Consider the following 19,223-nt stretch of genomic DNA (forward strand, 5'->3'; position numbering starts at 1 on the left):
TGTGACAACCGAGGAGATATTGTGCTGGATACTCAATAGCTCGCGCGCGTAGCGTAGGCCTGTATCCTAGCAACGGATGGAATCAGTTTGGTCCACTTATGTTAACGCAGATTGATGATTGACACGTAAGTAACCAATGAGAGGTCTGTGAACGAAAGAGTCCCACCCAGGCCGCGTTGAATTGTGGGATTGAATGCTGAAACGACAACAAAATTGTTGTTTCTTCGCCTGGAGAAGTGGCTGGCTTCCATATTCATGAGTATTTCATTACACCACCTCACTGGAGAAAGAGAAATGGAAAATGTGCATCTGGCTGTGGAAGAGGATGATCTTTACTCGGGTTACAACGACTATAATCCGACATTTGACTCCGAGGTGAGCTATATGCTAACTCTTAACAGCGAGCTAGCTCAAATCCATTTGCGTTTAAGTGTACAGCTAACAGTGATAGAATCAATGCTACATACGGTAAGAGCTGGACAGGTGGCGAACGATAGCACAAGGCATTTGTGAAATTATGAATTAAATTGTGTGGGTACAGCGCCCACTTCTGGATTAGACATTGCAATGCATTTCATGCGTATGGATTAAGGCCAATTGTTGACCAATTTCAAGGAGCTGGAGAATGATGTGGGCTTCCAACAAGCAGTGAGGACAAGTCATGGAAGAAGACCTCCCGTGAGTACCGATTGTAGTGTGTGTGTGTGTGTGTGTGTGTGTGTGTGTGTGTGTGTGTGTGTGTGTGCGAGAGAGAGAGAAAACAGATGGAGAGACAGAGACCGAGGAATGATACGTTTTGTCCTCACTGCACTCATTTGATGTTAATTGTTCATTTTGTTGTTAATTTGTTGTTCAATACATGTCCTTACTTGTCCAGATGACTGCCAAATTTCCTGGCACTGCCATTGGAGCTCGGCCTTTAGCTTCTTCCTTTGGAGTAAGTGAAATGAAATGGAATAATTCTGATTAAAACCTGTTTTGAAAACTTTCAACACTTGCAGCTCAAGTAATCATATAAACAGAGTCCTGAACTCTGCTTCTCCTTTTAAGACTTTTATTGAATCAGCACAAACTAATGTTCTGGTCCCTGCAAACAGCTCTTTGTAAAATACGACATGCATCAGACACTATATTGCATCAGCGCCTCTATTGCACAGATGAATTCACTGCTACAAAGGTGTCACTGTGTGAAGAGCACTTCAAATATGCACAATGAACATGTTTTTGTCTCATATTTGCACATTAAATCGTTTTGTTTGGTAAGCAAACGTAGTCTCACCTGGCTTATACTTGTTGTTTCATCAAGTCTCGGATTCCAATGGCCTCTTCAATGGGCAGACCCATGACTGGAGCTGTGCAGGTGAGCGTGAACGACCACTGAAGTGTGCATTTAAGGTCCAGCATAGTTTTTGCTATCCATTAATCTCACTTAGTATTAAATGTGTAGTGAGGTTTTGTTATAGATTTTAATGATAAAAGCTGGTCGATACCATATATTTAATCAGCGCTTAATAAGTAAGTAAGTTTATGTATATAGCACCTTTCAAGAGCAGATGTGACAAAGTGATTCATAATAAAGCAAATAACAAAGGAACAGATATGAAATAAAGACAACAACCTTGTATACTGTTCAGCATTAATAATAGCTTTGTAATTGTGAGACTGAAGCATATGAGGCAAGCTGTAACAATACATATATTGCTGTTTTCAAATGTGACAGGATGGAGCAGCCCGACCAATGACTGCTGTCAGAGCAGCAGGTTACACGTCCTCCCTGACCCGTGGTGAGTTCAATCACAGCTACTTTAGTGATTCTCTAATGCTACATATGTTTCAATTTGGATAACTGCATCTTTACCTATTTAAAAGTCTGTGGCTGCTCATTTTTCCTGTGTCCGCATTGTGGAACTTATTCGTCTGGATAGACATAGTTGTAGAGAGCCAATGTTAGCGTGGCACAAGCAGCAGGTAGCAGGAGATTTTGCTCTTTTTATACTTTAAAATTATTCTACATGTACCGTATCGTATTGTAATTATGTTAACAGTATAGTATTCCTCCAGATACACTGATAATCAGTATAATTTGTATTGTCAGGCTCCAACTTTGACCCTCTCGGCCAGTCCAAAGGCCCTGCACCTCCACTTGAAGCAAAGAATGACGACACGTGAGTTATCACTTTTTCAATTGACTTGTCTGTCTGTGTTTCTTTCAAGATTATCCCTCCATTATCCAAGATTAGCTGATGTGTCACATCGGATCTAAAGATAAATATTCACTCATAATAAGGTGTAATTCTTAAATCCAAATAAAATGTAAACGCAATTAATAAAATGAAATAACGCTTTACAGTGGAACTAATAATAATAAACTTATTTGTAGGTAGAAAACATATTTTCGACTACTGCTCACTAGTGTCCGCCCTGATATACTGTACATGTCACAAAATGTATTATGTATTGGGATACATTTTAATTCTCTCGACTATAATAGGTTTCTGTCACTCTTCTAACATGTAGTTATTGTCTCTAAACAGCTGTGTCTTGGGAAGCGGTATTATCACACACTGTATTGCTGTGTCTGTGGTCTTGCAGGCCAGAGGAGAAGATCAAGATCCTGGAGAAGAAAGTGAATGACCTGATAGAAGAGAGCTGCATGGGACAGAGCCTGGGAGCCTTACAACTGGTCAGACTCTGTCATTCTTTAACACGCTGTTTAGTAATATTGGCTGTTTGGATTTGGAGAGAACGGTCTCAAAGTTAGGCATGAGTTGATGATGAGTTTTTCATTCTGTCAGACGATGTTCCAGGCAAAAGTTTATGGTAGACTTTCTGTCAGATTCAACATTAATACAACTCTAATCACTCTACCTATTTCTGGTGCTTTCTCATATATTGTATAGCTTACAGAACTAGACTGTGTGCGTGTGCGTGTGTGTGTGTGTGTGTGTGTGTGTGTGTGTGTGTGTGCGTGTGTGTTTGTGTGTGTGATGTGTTTCTGCAGGCTCTTGAAAAAGCCAAAGAGGCAGGGAGGAAGGAGAGAGCACTGGTGAGACAGAGGGAACAGTCTGGCAATGCAGACCACATCAATTTGGACCTCACATATTCTGTAAGTTGTTCCATTGTCTGTAAATGAAACAATCGAGCTTTGACTTCCTACGACCTGAAATGAAATGCCTAAAAAATTAAGTGCCACCCCTTGCAAAACCCACTCTTTAAGCCTGGTTTTCATTAGTTACTTTAAGTTGAGGCTGCACCTTTTTATCCTTCTTGAGCCCTCATATTATACATCGCTTTTATGTTCTCTACTTACATACAATGATGTTTATTAGAAGACAGTGAGAATTCAATTTCTTTTCACATTAAGTAATATTTTCATGTTAGACAGAGACACTGTAAAGAGAGTGTCAGTCAGGATTTGATCCTCAGCCACCATGTTTGTCCTCTGTGAGCTGTATCCACATAGCTGTTCGCTTACCTGCCTCCAAGGCCACATTACATAGTGAAGATAGAGTCTGTGAATCTGTTCCCGGCTTCATTGCCTGTTTTCTGTTATTTGATTTAGAATATTGAACCTTTCTTTCATGACCAGGTTTTGCTCAACCTTGCCAACCAGTATGCAAACAATGAAATGTACCCAGAGGCCCTAAACAGCTACCAAGTCATTGTGAAGAACAAGATGTTCAGTAACGCAGGTGAGCAGAACACACTGCTTCATGTTCCTTACAGATGTGGACACTATGGCTGCTGTCACACATTATCCACACATTAAGCAGACAGGACAGACATCTCATGTGTAATATGGGTATAAAGCAAAGATATTCCTCTGTATGATTCTGGCAAACACAAACTCTGTCTCTGCTGCCTCTCCAGGCCGCCTAAAAGTCAACATGGCCAACATCTACGTCAAACAGAAGAACTACCCTAAAGCCATCAAGTTCTACCGAATGGCGCTGGATCAGATCTCCAACGCTCACAAGGAAATGAGGATCAAGATCATGCAGAACATCGGCGTGGTCTTTGTCCGCATGGGCCAATACTCGGACGCCATCACATCATTCGAGCACATCATGAGTGAGAGCCCCAACATTAGGACGGGCTTCAACCTTATCCTCTGCTACTATGCCATTGGCGATAGGGATAGGATGAAGAAGGCCTTTCAGAAGCTCATCTCTGTTCCTCTGGGCATCGATGATGAAGACAAGTACATCCCGTCTAATGTGAGTTACACTAACATCTTTTTTTATTTCTTTATTTAACTTACAGAATTAAGTGAGCAGACTGTGTGTGGGCCTTTTATTAATCGAAATGTTCCCCCCAGTTAAAACATTTTCCTATTGAGTAGTTTCCAAAATGCTTGAAGGGTCATCTTTGCATAAACATGTTCCTGTAGTTTTTTGTCTCACTTTCCAGTTATATGTCTGTCTGTCCGTAATTCAGTCTTCCCAAGATCAGTCACAAAACAGTTGTGATTGGATGTGATGCCTGTAACATCCTCACGTCAGCCTTGTCCTGTCATCTTTCTCAGGATGACACCGGATCAAATATGGTCATTGAGGCCATTAAGAATGACAAACTTCACCAGATGGAGAGAGATCTGTAAGAAAATTCTCACGTAACACCAACACACACTTTCCCTTAGCAAAACATAATCATTGTTTTGTCCTTACAAACCACTGACACACAAAACACCAGCACACTGCAGTTTAAATACAAGGCATGCTGTTTTTATATTTGGGTTTTGAACCGTTTATTGTCTTACTTTCTCTCTGTAGAAAAGCCCTGGCTGAGAAGTACATCATGACCGCAGCCAAGCTCATTGCTCCAGCCATTGAGACTTCTTTTGCTACTGGATTTGACTGGTGTGTTACTGTTGTGTTTTTTTACATCTTAAAATCTTAACACCAGAGGGCACACAGTGTACACGAGCACTCCAGCTCTAAGGGAGTCCTTAGAGGGCCTCAGGAACACAAAGACATTTTTTTTAAGGAGTGAGCTGATATGCAGGCATAATTAAAAATAGCTGACCATATTAATAGGCAAAATCCTCCATTTTCAGACTGAAAATCAAAATTAGGGGAAGGCCACTGGATATATTGTTTTCCATTGGTATGGTTCTACTTACATCACAGCTTATGAGGATTTTAAACCTATAACTTTTTTTTTTTTTTTGTGGGAACTGAATAAAACCATGAAAAGATCAGCCACAGATATACATGTATTGTATCTTGACACAGACATATTATTATCAAACAAAATCAAAATGTGGCTCTACTGCACCTTTTTATTTAGACAAAACAAATAACTATACGTGCTATTTGCATCAAGCAGGAAATGATTTGATATGATATGTTGATGTTGTTGGTTCTTTCAGGTGTGTGGACATGGTGAAGAGCTCTCAGTATGTGGAGCTAGCCAACGATCTAGAGATAAACAAAGCCATCACCTACCTCAGACAGAAGGACTTCAACCAGGTGACTGTTTGTGTGAACAGCATAAAGGGCAATACCACTCAGTTTAAGCATCACTCCTTTAGGCTGTGGTTGTTGCCACAGTAGCAGCAAAGGGCAACTACAAACTGCACGCCACACGGCTAGTATTTTACCTCCAAATGATTTTTAGAGCTGAACAGGAAGTCTAAGTAATTCCTTGTAATGTGCCAAAATGGCAGAGCCAGATTGGGCTGATGTTTGACACCTTGGAATAGATAACTGTAATGGAATAGTTGAGATGATGCAGACTTTTCCCATTTTAAAACCAGAAGTTATGACCAAACATTGAATGGGAATGCCTGAAACTAAAATCTCACTTACATATATACATTATTACAAAAGTATAAGCCAGTACAGTAGAGAGTGACTTTGCAGAAGCAGAACATATTTGTTGTACATATTTGTTTGTTGGTTGTGTAACTGTGTTACAGATTCTGAACAGGTACTCTCATTAAAGCACATAAACGCTGTGTGTACCAGGGTAGCAGTTCCATTAATAAATTGTTAAATCGAGTGGTATTTCCCTTTAAATATATGTAACATGAGGATGATCTGGCCTTTATTGTTCTTTTTATATTTGTTTTTTCCATCTTTTTTACAACATTGTGTTTCCATACAGTTATTAGCCAGTGTTGTTTATATATGTCAGTTTTCTCCTACTAAGACTGTTTTAAGAGTTTGCAGCATCAGACTCAGAATTTCCCCTTCTCATTGCCCTCCATTCTCTCTTGCTTTTGTCTTGTTTCCTTCCCATCTGCATGCCTAAGGTTGAGGTATGTGTGCCTTCTGTTTCCATGTTAACATTTAGGTTTGGTTCTTTTCCCCTGACATGTTACTACTTCAGCATATCTGATCCAAATAACAGCACTGCCAAGAGAAGTTGGAGAAGCAGTTATTGGTTTAAAACCCACAGAGCAGTAAGGAAAGTCTTGGGGCAGAGAGGAAATTATAACCAGGGTTCCTTCTTCAACAATATACTGCCGAGCTGTCACTGAGAGAGCTCTCACTGCAAACAGTCCACTTCTGTAGAACTGCTGTAGACAACTGTCTTGCACCAACCGACGTTACACCTGTGGAACCCCAAAATGTACAATATTAAATGAATAAAAAATCTTTTACAAAATAAATAATAATATGAATAAACTGTGTGAAAGGTATAGTTTAACCAAATAATTAAAGAAATCATGAAAACGCAATTCATTATTATAAGATATTATTTAAATATTCATAATTAAATAATACTGGATAATAATAATACTGGATATCATTTTTATTTCATTATAGACATTTTGAAATGCGTCCTGTTTCAAAAGGTTGTGCTTTACATTTTCTCTGATAACACATTTCATGTCAGGTTTTATGTCATAATGACACTTTTTATTTCGTAATGTCACTGTTCATGATAGGGCAGTTGTCACCGCCCTCTCACCTATCAGCCAATCACATACCCGCTGCCTCTCTTTAATTAGAAAGCTCAACAGCTGCCACTACATTTGGCCCTCGCTCCTGGTAGCTAGACTAACAATAATACAACCATTTTTCCAAATGAACCAACTAGAGGCTGCTGCTGTAAAGAAACACACACAGTAACTAAGCCTCTGTAGCTTTTAAGGCTTGTGTGTCTTTCTCTGAGGAACTGTGACCACTGCAACGAAAGGTCCCATTAAACTCTGAAAAGAAAATAAGATAACATTTTATAATAATGAGTTGATGTCTTAAATCATTTCAGAAATTATCGTTTATTTAATATTGAACACTTTGGAGCTCCGTATACATCTGATGCATGTGTGTGGTGCTTTTACACTCAGACCGACAGATGTGGGGGTGGTGTAACCTGCAGCATCAGTGCAGCTGTAGCCTAGCTGATGATGTGTCACAATGTGAACTTTCACGCACGGACACTGTTATAAAGTCTCCTCAATATATGATGCAGTGGCATGACCAATTAAATGTGAACACTGTGTGTCTGGAAAAAAAAAAAAAAAGCTCATTGGGTATGCTACTGCATCCTCTTTATGCTGTTTGGATTTATTTTGTGTTTATGGTGATTCCTTCACTGCTCTGCTTCATGCACCGTCATTTCCAAAATATACATTTAACTACACATTTAACATATTCTGATATTTGCTGATATGAAGAATATTTATTGAGGGTGTGATGGTGCAGTATAAATCATACCAAACACCAGAAGCTTCAGATCACAAGTGTGGAATTCTAAAAAGTTACACAGTATTACTATATAACATTAACCCTGACAGCTTTTTATTATGTGTTATCAGGCAGTGGAAACTCTGAAGACATTCGAGAAGAAGGACAGCAGAGTGAAGAGTGCTGCAGCCACCAACCTCTCTTTCCTCTACTTCCTGGTAAGATCCTTTCATTGATCAGTCAAAAGGCAATCTGATAACACACACATAAAGAGGGAAAAAAGGATGGGGTTGGATTTCCTTTAGAAGCTTAATGTCTGAATCAGATGAAATATTTTTGCCATGAAATTGCAGTGAAAAAGCATATTTGCTGTCAGCTGTATTTGAAGAAGCACCTCCTAATAGATACTCCCCCTTTACAGGAGAAGGACTATGACCAGGCTGACAGATACGCTGACCTCGCCATGAACGCTGATCGTTACAACCCGGCAGCACTTATCAACAAAGGCAACACAGTGTTTGCCAAGCAAGATCATGAAAAGGCTGCGGAGTTCTACAAAGAAGCCCTGAGGAATGATTCCTCCTGCACTGAGGCCCTCTACAACCTGGGTGACATGATCCAATTCCATGATATAGTGCAGCGGTGGATAACGCAGAGATTGATTTATAGTGTATCAGCTTTGCACAAAGTGCGCATTGGTTCATCCATTCAAGGGAGATGAGCACTTAAAACAAGATAACGTTCCCGCTCATAATGCAAGAATCATCCTGGAATGTTTTAAAGGAATGTTCATAATCGGTTTTTGCCTCCACTTGTACCAGGTTTAACATATAAGAGACTGAATCGTCTTGAGGAGGCTCTGGACTGCTTTCTGAAGCTCCATGCCATTCTGAGGAACAGCGCCCAGGTCATGTACCAGCTGGCCAACCTGTATCCGACTGATGATGTTTGTCTGTGTGTCACATGGGTTAACTGTTTGAAACTGTTACACCGCAGCAGATGTTACTGGAAAGGTGTTTATGTAGGGATTCAAGCCTGCATCTCTGTCCATTCCCATGTGAGCATCAGTTGGTCCTTGACTCATTGGCCTCATATATGAGCTTTTGGAAGATCCCCAACAGGCAATCGAGTGGTTGATGCAGGTCATCAGTGTAACTCCCACCGACCCCCAGGTACTGGCCAAACTGGGAGAGCTGCATGATGGCGAGGGGGACAAGTCCCAGGCTTTCCAGTACTACTGTGAGGTACGAGAAGTGGAGTCAGAGGTTTTTCTGTCTGAGGACTAATTGATTCATTTATCATTTCACAGATTAATTTAACATTAGCGTGCACGCTGTATATGTGCACTGATTTTGTTGGGCCGTGTTGCTGTCCAGTCCTTCAGGTACTTCCCTTCCAACATTGATGTGATTGAGTGGCTCGGGGCTTACTACATTGAGACACAGTTCTGTGAGAATGCCATTCAGTACTTTGAAAGAGCCACCCTCATACAGTAAGTAACCACGAGTTCATAGTACTGTAGAAGATGATAGCAGGATAGGTAACAAATTATACAGACCTGTATAAAATGAATGATAATTTCAGCAAGTAGCAGCTCAAATTCACCATAATGCAGTCAAGTCTAAGGAGTTTTTCTATTAAGCTGAGAAATATTTGTGAAATGATTTGTTGTTTATTGTTATTTCTACATTTTTAAGACATGATTAAGTGATCTGGGTCTTATTTTGTCTCGTTTTCATTGTTGTGTTTGTCTTCTTTCACCAACTGTGAGGCCTGTTCTCATCTGGAAGTAGTTTCTTTATTGAGCAGAGGACTGATGATTTGGCTTTGTTCGCCTTCCAGCTGAACTCACAATTGATTTGTACCAATCTCTTTCTCTTTCTTAAAAAAAGTTTAGTGCAGGGTTCTGTGTGCGTACTGACAGGATATCTTTCTGCTGTGTTTCTCAGACCAACCCAGGTGAAGTGGCAGCTGATGGTGGCAAGCTGCTACAGAAGAAGCGGTGAGAATGATTTTGTTCGTTCAGGCTTTGATTAAACAGCATGTTACCACCTATTCTGTGCCAGTTTGATACTGAAAACCACACCATAGAGAAGTGGAGTCACTCCCAAACTTAATCATGTCTGCAATCCACCAACAGCAGATTAGTCATTTATTATTGAAGGATTATTCTGATCTTATAAAATTGAGCTAAGTCTTTACTGACTGAAAGGAGGTAAGTGAAGGAAACACCTCATTTCAAATCAGTTTTGGCGAGTAGCTAGCTAACTAGCAGTGAGTTCATTTAAAGTTTTAAACGTAGGTCTCTCTTTTTTCTTTGCAGGAAACTACCAGAAAGCTCTGGAAACATATAAAGACATTCATCGCAAGTTTCCAGAAAATGCTGAGTGTAACTCATCTTTGTTTGTTACGCAATTTTCAACAGAACCCTTGATAAACAGCAGATGATCCACTGATCAGTGGAGTGTAAAGAAAATAAAAACTGTGTGTTTTGTCCAGGCCTGCGTTTCTTGGTGAGGCTGTCCACAGACATGGGATTGAAGGAAGTCCAAGAATACGCCACCAAGCTGAAGAAGGTGGAGAAGATGAAGGAGATCAGAGAGCAGGTACTGTACGTCTGTCCGGGCCATCACACTTTACTTTCAACAAAGCTTCACAGTTACTTTAACCTACATAAAACAAGCAGCTTAGCTGGACGAAACAGCATTTAAATAATTGAACATGTGAATAGTATTACCGTTACGCAGCCTCGTAAATGACCTGCTTGTTTTGCAGTTGTTATGTTACAGACCTGTCGTGAGCTTTCATTAATCATCCTGTCCTCACTCATGTCTTGGCATACTGTCCACTGTCCTGGACAAGTTCTTTGAAAAAATACATACGTCCTTTTGCCATAACATGGGTCAGTGGTCACCGCAGCTCAAGACAAGCATGAAAAAAACAGCTGGGTTTTTTTTTCCATGGATCAGTGTTCAGAGGAGAGCAGACGCGGTACAGCTGGTTAACACCTGGCTGATGCTCATGCTGGCTCATGTAAAAGAGTTGTTGTGTTTGGAGAGCCGGCCACATGTCTAATGCTGCATGATCAGGTTGTTCAGTGTCACCTGAGACGTCTGAATGGAGTAGTGGTTTGATTATCAGGAGGATTATAGCTGTACGGTGAAAAGGAAGTCTGTGTTTTCCTCATCAGTCTAAACCTAGAATAACAGCAGACACAGGCATGTCCCTGATCTGACACCTTCAACACGATCCTGTGAGACCTGCTTGAGTATACTACAAACAAGCATTCTCTTTAGTTCTCAGGCCCTAAATATTACATAAATGAAATGAATTCTGCGTTGCAACCTTATCTTGAAGGATGCAATAACTGCTATCGATGATGGCTCCCAAATGTGAGATCCATGCCCGAAATAGATGACAGGCCTGTGATCCACAAAACCGGTGCCGGTTTGAAGGGCGAGAGTCAGAGAGATAGAGTTGTGTGCCTTGGTCGAGTGGAGATATGCATTAGAGCCAGGAAGAGATGAGAAGGATGACTTTTTCAAATCACAAGCAGCTGCTCTTGAATCAGCTCAGAGATGCTGTTGGAGCAGAGAAACAATCCTAGTGAGACTGACAGACAGAGCCAGAGGTTTGACTCATTAATCCCAAAATTCTCCAAACTGAATGACCGTGTTAAGCGACTGATCCCTCTTATATTACTGCATTATGTGTGCAATGACAAATGGGGGAATGACTTGAACCAAAAGCTAATGTATGAAAATCAAACCACTGCTGCAGCCAATGTTGTGCGAATGCTACATTTTTTTTATTTTACCTTGAAGATTCTGATCTTGTCATGTTATTATATTTAAAAATCTGTCTCAATCATGATGAGGGAGAGATGAAGAAAGAGAGAGCAACACCGGCTCAGTGCTGGAAAAGATCACTGGAATCCAACTATCAAGCATGAACTGTCTCTGCCCTTTGGTTTGGAGGACACATAAACCACATAAATGTTTTAGACTTCGGTTGAATTATACATCCATCCCTCCTCGCTCTTTCTCTCTTCCTGCAGAGGGTGAAGTCGGGGCGGGAGGGCAGCACCAGAGGTCGTAGAGAAGGCCGAGAGGGCAGCGCCGGGAGTGCAGGTGAGTGAGCGAAATGTTTGGAAGATACATCATAACTCCACATTTTCTCACAGTATATCCAGAGTCCAGAATTTGGATATGTGTCTTATTAAGAAATGCTTTCTAAGAAGGTGAGGTATATGTTTTGGTCGTCTTTAGGGTAAGGTCATGTCTTTATGTAGGGGTGGTTTTAATTAGAATCAATTTCTAATCTGTACTGTTAAGATCATCCTCATCCTCACTTTCAGTCTTTTTCGTGCATGCACTGTATGTCATTGACTTCCCTCTCTCTACCTGTTGCTCACACATGCTGCTGGGCAGCAAGTGTCTCCACACCTGTCCTCACCTCTCCTAAGAAGGCCAGCATCATGGGTACACCTCCATACACCACACTGAGTCCTGACTAGTTGTGTTGTTTTACCAGTCTGAATATTTTTAAGTCCATCAAAGGAACTGCTGCAGCTGTAATAAATCTAATCCAGAATGGGTCACTAACAGAGGGAACACCTTTCCTGGTCAGATTAACGGTCTCCTGGCTGTAACATTTTGGGATGCTAAAAGGTTCATGGAATGCTAATGTAGCCTGACGTCTTTGTAGGATGAGACTCTTTGGGTAACCTGTAAACACTGAGAAGGACACAGCAAAGACCAGAGGACAGACTTCCATAGTTTTAGCACTCCTTCGCTACAGATCCACAACAAATACAGACGCATACTCTAGACTGGCTCCACGACTGGAAAGCTGGCTCATCAGCAGATTTTAAACGCAATCCAGACAAACTAGAGAGCTGCCAAAAACTGTAACAAGGCCCAGCTTTGCTCTGTTGTGCAGCTAAACTTCCTATAGTGTAGTAAAATATATAAAGTATATCAGGCACCTGTTAATGTGTCCGCTGCTCCACTCTGCCAAGACTTTGATCATTTCACTGTCCTGACAAATTAGATTAGAAAACCTCAAACTTGTGTGCTTTTACGTTTCCATTTTGTTTTGTACTGCCAGAGCTGTAAGCGGATGTGTTGAAAAGAAGCATTTCGATGTTTGATCCTTTGTGGTTTATTACTGGTCCTGACACTTTTAAGTTGTTTCACTAAACCCCAAACCCTTTTCTTACTTTGTTACGGCACATCAGAGATGGATGTTAAAGCAGGTGAGAGAATGAAGGCCAATAATGACCTCTCACATATGCACACATGATCGTTTCTCTCTGTACTTTTTTCTGTTTTGTTCTCTCTTTCTGTTCGTTTCAGTCAAACTTTGTAATCTTGTCTTTTTTCTTTCTGCTGGTCTTTGTCTCTGGCTCCTCTGACTTCATTTCTGTTGTCACTTGCTTCCTCTTTGCTGCCCAGTCTCTCAACCTGAGTCTAAACAACTCAGTCCACAGTTGGACTCAGGGAGAGGTATGTAAGATTCTCACTCCAAATCAATTAAGCGAAGCCTGTAGGAATGTAGGATTGTATTTCTGGCCTCATGGACATATGACACTTGGACAAAGAGATCTTTACAAGCATTCAAACTTGCTTGTTTCATTGCAGTAATTTCTCATTTGTTTCTGATATCTGAACCACGTCAGACATGGTATTCAAAACAAGCTGTCGTGTTAATTCAATTAGAGATTATTCTTCATCTCTTCCTCCTCTGCAGTGAGTACACTAAATACTTACTAAATACTTAAAATGGTGATAGATGTTTAAAAAAAGAAAGAATTGGACATAAGTAGCTTTTAACCACAGCAGTACAGTTTGGGTGGGCTTTCCCTTTATGCCAGGAAGCAAAACTTTGTTTATACAGAGCGTTCATGCCTTCATTTAAGGAGCCCCGTTGTAATAGAAAAATGGAAAAACGCACACAGTTTCACTGGCTTTATACCAGCGTCTTAACCTTTTTGTTGTGTTTTATAGAAGTACTGCAGCTTTCATACTTTGTAAGAAATGAATGCAAATCCTTTTTAATACTCCGCTGTGCACTTCCAGCAGATGTGGTTAGAACACTTTTCCGTAGGTAAAACACACAAGTTGAGAAACCTAAGTATAGCGTTTCGCTCAAAACACCTGAAACTGGTCCAGAAATCTTGGCTGACAAGTGGCTGTGATGTTGGCCTGTGGTCGGTGTTTGCACTGAGCTCGCTCGCTGAGGAGGAGGGAGTCATCACCCGAACCTCTTTCAGATATTTGAGAAAACCTGAGACTTTTCCATCTTTCCTGTTAAGTCTGCATGTTTTCGGTACTCAAAATCGTCCGTGTGTGTATGTCAGCGCTGAGAGTTTGTCTTCTCTCACATGCAAACCTGCATCATTGGTTGATGTGAAAGTGGTAAAATCACTGTCACAGAGCAGGCGAGAGGTGCAGGTCTTTAAACTTGTTTCTCTTCTGTTTTCTTAGAACATAACTTCTCTCTGTCCAATAAATGAACACATTTAGGCAATGGTTGCAACAGTGTTATCATGAAGCAGCTGTTAGTCCGTATTTGTAGCCTTTATTTTTTGACCCTTTTATGATCTTAAAGTGTTTCAAGTGTTTTTCCAAATATGACTGGGCCGGAAAATTGAATTGCTGAAGCCAGAACGTCAACTCATCGATACTGATCAATGTTTTTATCACACTCTCAGAGAAATATTATGGCTGTTTGTGCCATGGAGACAAAAATCTTTGCAACTTAAATTGTGGAAACTGTTACATGTAATTTGAAGCGTGGCTTCCAACCTGTCGTGTCATCCCTCTCTTCTGTGTGTCCCAGTTGCGTATAATAAAAAAGAAATGCCAAGAAATGAAAAATAGGGAGAAAAAAGGTTGATTTTCCAGCAGAGGTTTCAGTTTGCCAGCAGTGTGAGAGGCCTCATGTGAGATGTTTGAGACTGTGAAGGAAGCTAGAATATTGGGCCTCCTTCTCCTTCCTGTTTTCCAGCTTTCTGCCTTTGCTCTCGTCAGTTTCCAAGGCTACCTGGCAGCCAGATGTGGGCTGCTTCTGTCTGTAATCATGTCTGTCCTTTAGCTCAGCAGACCGCTCTGTCAGCCTGTCATCTGAGCCTGGAACACACACACACACACACACACACACACACATTTTACATTACATCTCATGAAGAGCACCAGCTCTGTGTCTAAGAGCTGAGCTGGTGCTGTTGTTCATCGTCTTGCTAAAGGGCTAATGGATGCAGCGCTGTTACATTTTGGTTGATTGGTGGTATCTGGTAACTGCTAGGCTAATGATTGCTAACCAGGGTCCTCAGAAATAACTCAGCTAGCTTTAAAAAATTGTAATTACGATTTGATAAAAAAGTAAACTTGACAAAACTCAACTCAACATAGAAAATATAGATCAAAGCTAAACGATGACGCTTGTAGAATCATGTTACTTTGTTTGCACGAAGGATTGTACAAACATCAACTTTTAAGGATTTAAATGTGTTGGAAAAAAAAAAGTCATGTGTGGTGTTGTGGGGGTATGCCAGACAAGAAAAGGACACACACACACACACACACACACACACACACACAAATATTTCATAACTTACTGTCTCTGAGATGAAAATCTCACATCTCCACCATGTTGACTTTTCAGAATGTGAGAAAAGCAAACATACTTTCTGTTTGACCTGTAAGCTTTTAACTCTAGCTGGGTTTGAAACTGTTGAGGATGTCAACAGCCATGAAGGGTCTCACACCACGTCTGACGTCGTCACATAACAGCAGAGACACTAACACACACAGAGAACCACAAGAGCTGTACACTTGTTAAATCTGGGAATGTATTTGTGTCTTCTTGTGTGTTTTGTGCAGATAGCGGCCACAGCAGCAACAGCACGAAAGGAGAGCGACTGAGCGCCAAGATGAGGTCACTTCCTGGTTCCAATGAGCCCTACGAGGCCAGCAGCCCAAAAGAAATAGGTGAGAAAACATTCATTCCTCTGTCTCACACTCCCTTCTGTAATCAATTACATGATATAAGCTGTCTCACCTCAAAGCTTTATTAAAACTACAAAAATCATTGACAGTGATGTCGAGTAACAGTTTAAACTGACTTAAAAGATACAAAATATTGAAATATATAAAACAAAGTATACAGTATAAATACAGTTCATAAAAGAGGCAATGCACAAAAAAATATTCAATTAAAGCAGGTACAAACAAGCTGAATGGTTCATGATCATAGATTTAAATTTACCGCTTCAATTCATTTTCAGGAGTTCCAGGCAGTGGGGCCATAGACACTAAAAGCAGAAGTTCAGTACAGACATGCAGTCAAAGCCAGTCATTAGAATGAGTTTGATGTGACCCAGAGGACCAAACTAGCATAGATGTGATATAGGAAGACAACTTCCCATTAAGGGCCCCATAGATTAACAGATACATATGTCTATGATGTCAGAGAAGAATACTCAGCATTTTCATACAAGATGCAATGATGAGTGCAATAAACATCACCAGGAACAAACTTAAGAGCAGCATGAAAAACAGGGTCAGAGGGCTGAAGAGTGGAGACAGGAGCATGTCTATAAATCACATCACCACGAGCCCTGAAGGAGAGAAAAACAGCTGCAGCCGTCCTACAGAGCACAGGAGAGATGCTTCCATTTCGATATTCTGTTGTTTGTTGACAAGATTGTCTCTATTATGTTTAAATTGAACTATAATATTTGTGAGTTTGTCGTCTATCTGAATATCAAGATATTTATATTCTGTGACTCTCTCAGGTTTGGATTTTTGTCAAGAGGAAATATGTTGTTGTTTTTTTTTATCTACGGCTCTAGAGAACAGCATAAACTTAGTTTTATGTGCATTCAAAAGAAGATCATAAAGTGCAGCTTGGAGGACGTTAAAGGAATGTTGAAAGAACTGGACCTAAAACTGAGCCTTAGTTGTTGATAAGTTGCTGCTGGTCACAGGTGCTCCAGGGGCCAGGCACAAGCCCTTAAACTAAAACCGACATTACTCAAAATATGTAAAAGCAAGAAATGATCGATAGTGTCATGTGGCTCACTGAGGTCCACAAGCTCCAAAGTAGTGACAATGTCATTTACAACCAAAGTGATGGCAGAAAGCGTTTTATGCGTAGACCTGGAGCCGCTCCTGTCTGCACCTGTACGCAACAGGATAACAGACAGGATCTAAATTAAACTGAGAGGCAGATTTGGAGCGGAGAGATAATTATGGTTAATGAAAAGATGGCCACTGTTAGCAGGAACAGCTCCGTCATCCAACGAACCCTACGAGGGCTCAGCCACTATACTTATCCTCCTTTATGTCTGAACTGAGGAGACCAGGAGGCTTTTTTGAAGACAAGCACTTCTTACAGTTCTTACCAGTGACAGCTCAGACACAGGTGTACAACACGCAGTCAGCATATGGATCTGCAAACACTCATGTGACCATCTGTATTTATCACACCTGCTAGTGCTCATGTAATTTTGCTGAGTGAAACCTGTTTCTCACTGCAAATAAAGAGTTAGTAAACTCACTAATCAGAAGGTCGATGGTCTGATCCGCAGGTCAGTCCATTGCACACAGTGGATTTGGAGTAAAAGACTGTAACAGATTCAACAGTTGTGTCCTTGAATCGGGGCCAAAAGTAGCTGTGTTGGGGATTCTGTGGATGTTTTTGAGACCTTTTTTTGGCTTAATGTAGCACAAACACTGGAAGCAGGCGAAACTGCTAGTATTGTTGTACCAAACAAAAATCAGATGCAGACCTTTGACGCATTCGTTTGAGAACCCTTGGTCTCTGCTTTCATCACTTTGTGAAGTGATATACTGCTGCAGCACCATCCTCAGCACCACAGCCAGCCGACATGAAAGAGCTCTTAACGGCATGGCGTTCATTCACTGTAATGTGGAATGTAAGAGGGTAACACGTCTGCTCCTCTCGTGTATAGACGCGTCCTACGTGGACCCACTGGGGCCTCAGATGGAGAGGCCGAAGACGGGAGCCAAGAAGCGCGTGGAGGATGACGACTTTGCGGATGAAGAGCTGGGAGACGACCTGCTGCCGGAGTAGCTGCTTCCACCCTCTGCCTTCACCGCACTGTTGGAACATTTGCTCTTTTGTCACCATTGAAAGGCAAGAGCACAAAGATTCACCAGAAAAAACCAAAACGTTTGGAGCTCAGCTCATGGACATCAGTGAGACTCTCTTATTCCACTTCAGGGTCTACGAGTGAGACGTCTTTACCTCTGTCAGACCGACCATCTCTGCCTTACATCTGAGCAACCTTGTTTGAAAAATGTAATATTTTTAGATTTCCATTAAGCTTGTACCTTGAATATGTCCAAAAAAAAAAACATATACAAAAAGCTGTTTCCAGTACAGTCTGGAACTATTTAGAGTTGTTTTGGCTCTGTACTCCAGTGATTTTAAAATGAACGAATCTAACTGAAGCTACAGTGCTGGAGTTTAACTTTTACCTGGATGTGTTTACATTCATATCTGATGAAGTGTGTAGATGTTACAGAGTTATCCTCCCAAGAGTAAATGAGCCATGAGTTCATTTTCTCTGTTCACTCAGTACGCATGTGAACGCCCCGAAACACCCCTAAAGCTGAAAGTCTGCATTTCGACCTCGCTGTCACCTTTTCATTTTAATTCCAGTGTTGGGACGCAGGCGCAGAGCCAACACAATGAAAAACATAGCACTGTTCTAACAGTTCTAACAGTTCTGACTGCACGCGGAACCTTCTGGAAAATCCATCAGCATGATGTACCAAACGTATGTAATCCATCCACTTCAGCTCCTGCTTCCTTTTGTTCTTACTCCAGAAATGTTCATTTGTACTGAAATATTTATTTTGTTCATGTTTATTTCTTTGTTGTTGAATCTGTGATTAAAAGAGAAAATATTTTACCAAACGCAGAGCAGTCTCATTCTGAGCACAGTAGATAAAACCGAAGCGTGTGGCGTGTTATTAATGTGAAGTTTTCCCTGGCAAGGCAGCAGATCAGAGGTTTAGAGGAGGTTAAGCTGCACTGAATTAAGCTTTAAGTGCCTTTTTATATGTGCAATATAATTGAAAGCTTTTGCCTCACATAAAGCTTGATATGAATTCACAGCACACGTCATACCGGCGGGGGGAAATGGGGTCTTTGAAAGAGAAAAGAAACGCAAAAGTGTGCTTTTATTGGTCTAATCAAAATCTTTGTATCTTTATGTTCGTGTCTGACCTCGACGTCATAGTTTCTGTGTGAACGCAGAGCAGACAGGAGGCTGGAACAACCGGATCCAGTTTATCTAGAAGTCAAGAGACTGAAGTGTGAATCCAGGATTCAGCAGCAGAGCCAATAGTCTGGACTTCCCTCTCGCGTCCGGAGCTGCTCTCATGAACTCCTCCATGACCGTGGCTAGAGGTTTAAGACGGGACTTCTTCTGTCATCACTTTGATTCAGACTCGTTCTGAATGGTGGATCTCACTGTTCCTGCGCGTCCAAGCGCTCCCAGCGGATTTTACGCACACCCCACTGAAGAAAAGCAACAGGAAAGTACTGTTA

The 19,223-nt window shown here is 41.1% G+C and overlaps 1 protein-coding gene across 8 annotated transcripts; it reads left to right on the plus strand.

Annotated features, from left to right (window-relative positions):
* The first annotated feature begins 184 nt into the window (after positions 1 to 184).
* On the plus strand, positions 185 to 18,024 carry ift88 (intraflagellar transport 88 homolog). 8 transcript variants are annotated; one of them, XM_076746585.1, is made up of 27 exons: positions 185 to 375; positions 616 to 678; positions 878 to 937; positions 1,307 to 1,360; positions 1,721 to 1,784; positions 2,096 to 2,165; positions 2,593 to 2,683; positions 3,002 to 3,106; positions 3,590 to 3,692; positions 3,871 to 4,217; positions 4,526 to 4,596; positions 4,773 to 4,859; positions 5,372 to 5,471; positions 7,769 to 7,855; positions 8,059 to 8,245; positions 8,459 to 8,566; positions 8,730 to 8,881; positions 9,014 to 9,129; positions 9,587 to 9,639; positions 9,961 to 10,026; positions 10,137 to 10,243; positions 11,695 to 11,767; positions 12,068 to 12,118; positions 12,877 to 12,894; positions 13,094 to 13,144; positions 15,524 to 15,631; positions 17,617 to 18,024. In XM_076746585.1, the coding sequence occupies exons 1-27, from the start codon at positions 256 to 258 to the stop codon at positions 17,736 to 17,738; spliced, it is 2,634 nt and encodes an 877-aa protein (XP_076602700.1). In that variant the 5' UTR covers positions 185 to 255; the 3' UTR covers positions 17,739 to 18,024. The 8 variants fall into 8 exon arrangements, with proteins under 8 accessions (XP_076602700.1, XP_076602699.1, XP_076602702.1 ...); XM_076746584.1 differs by having other exon boundaries at positions 197 to 375; positions 5,372 to 5,477; XM_076746587.1 differs by lacking the exon at positions 13,094 to 13,144 and having other exon boundaries at positions 197 to 375; positions 5,372 to 5,477.
* Positions 18,025 to 19,223: the final 1,199 nt, after the last annotated feature.

Source organism: Chaetodon auriga, chromosome 13 (genome assembly GCF_051107435.1).
Source record: "Chaetodon auriga isolate fChaAug3 chromosome 13, fChaAug3.hap1, whole genome shotgun sequence".
NCBI lineage: Eukaryota > Metazoa > Chordata > Actinopteri > Chaetodontiformes > Chaetodontidae > Chaetodon > Chaetodon auriga.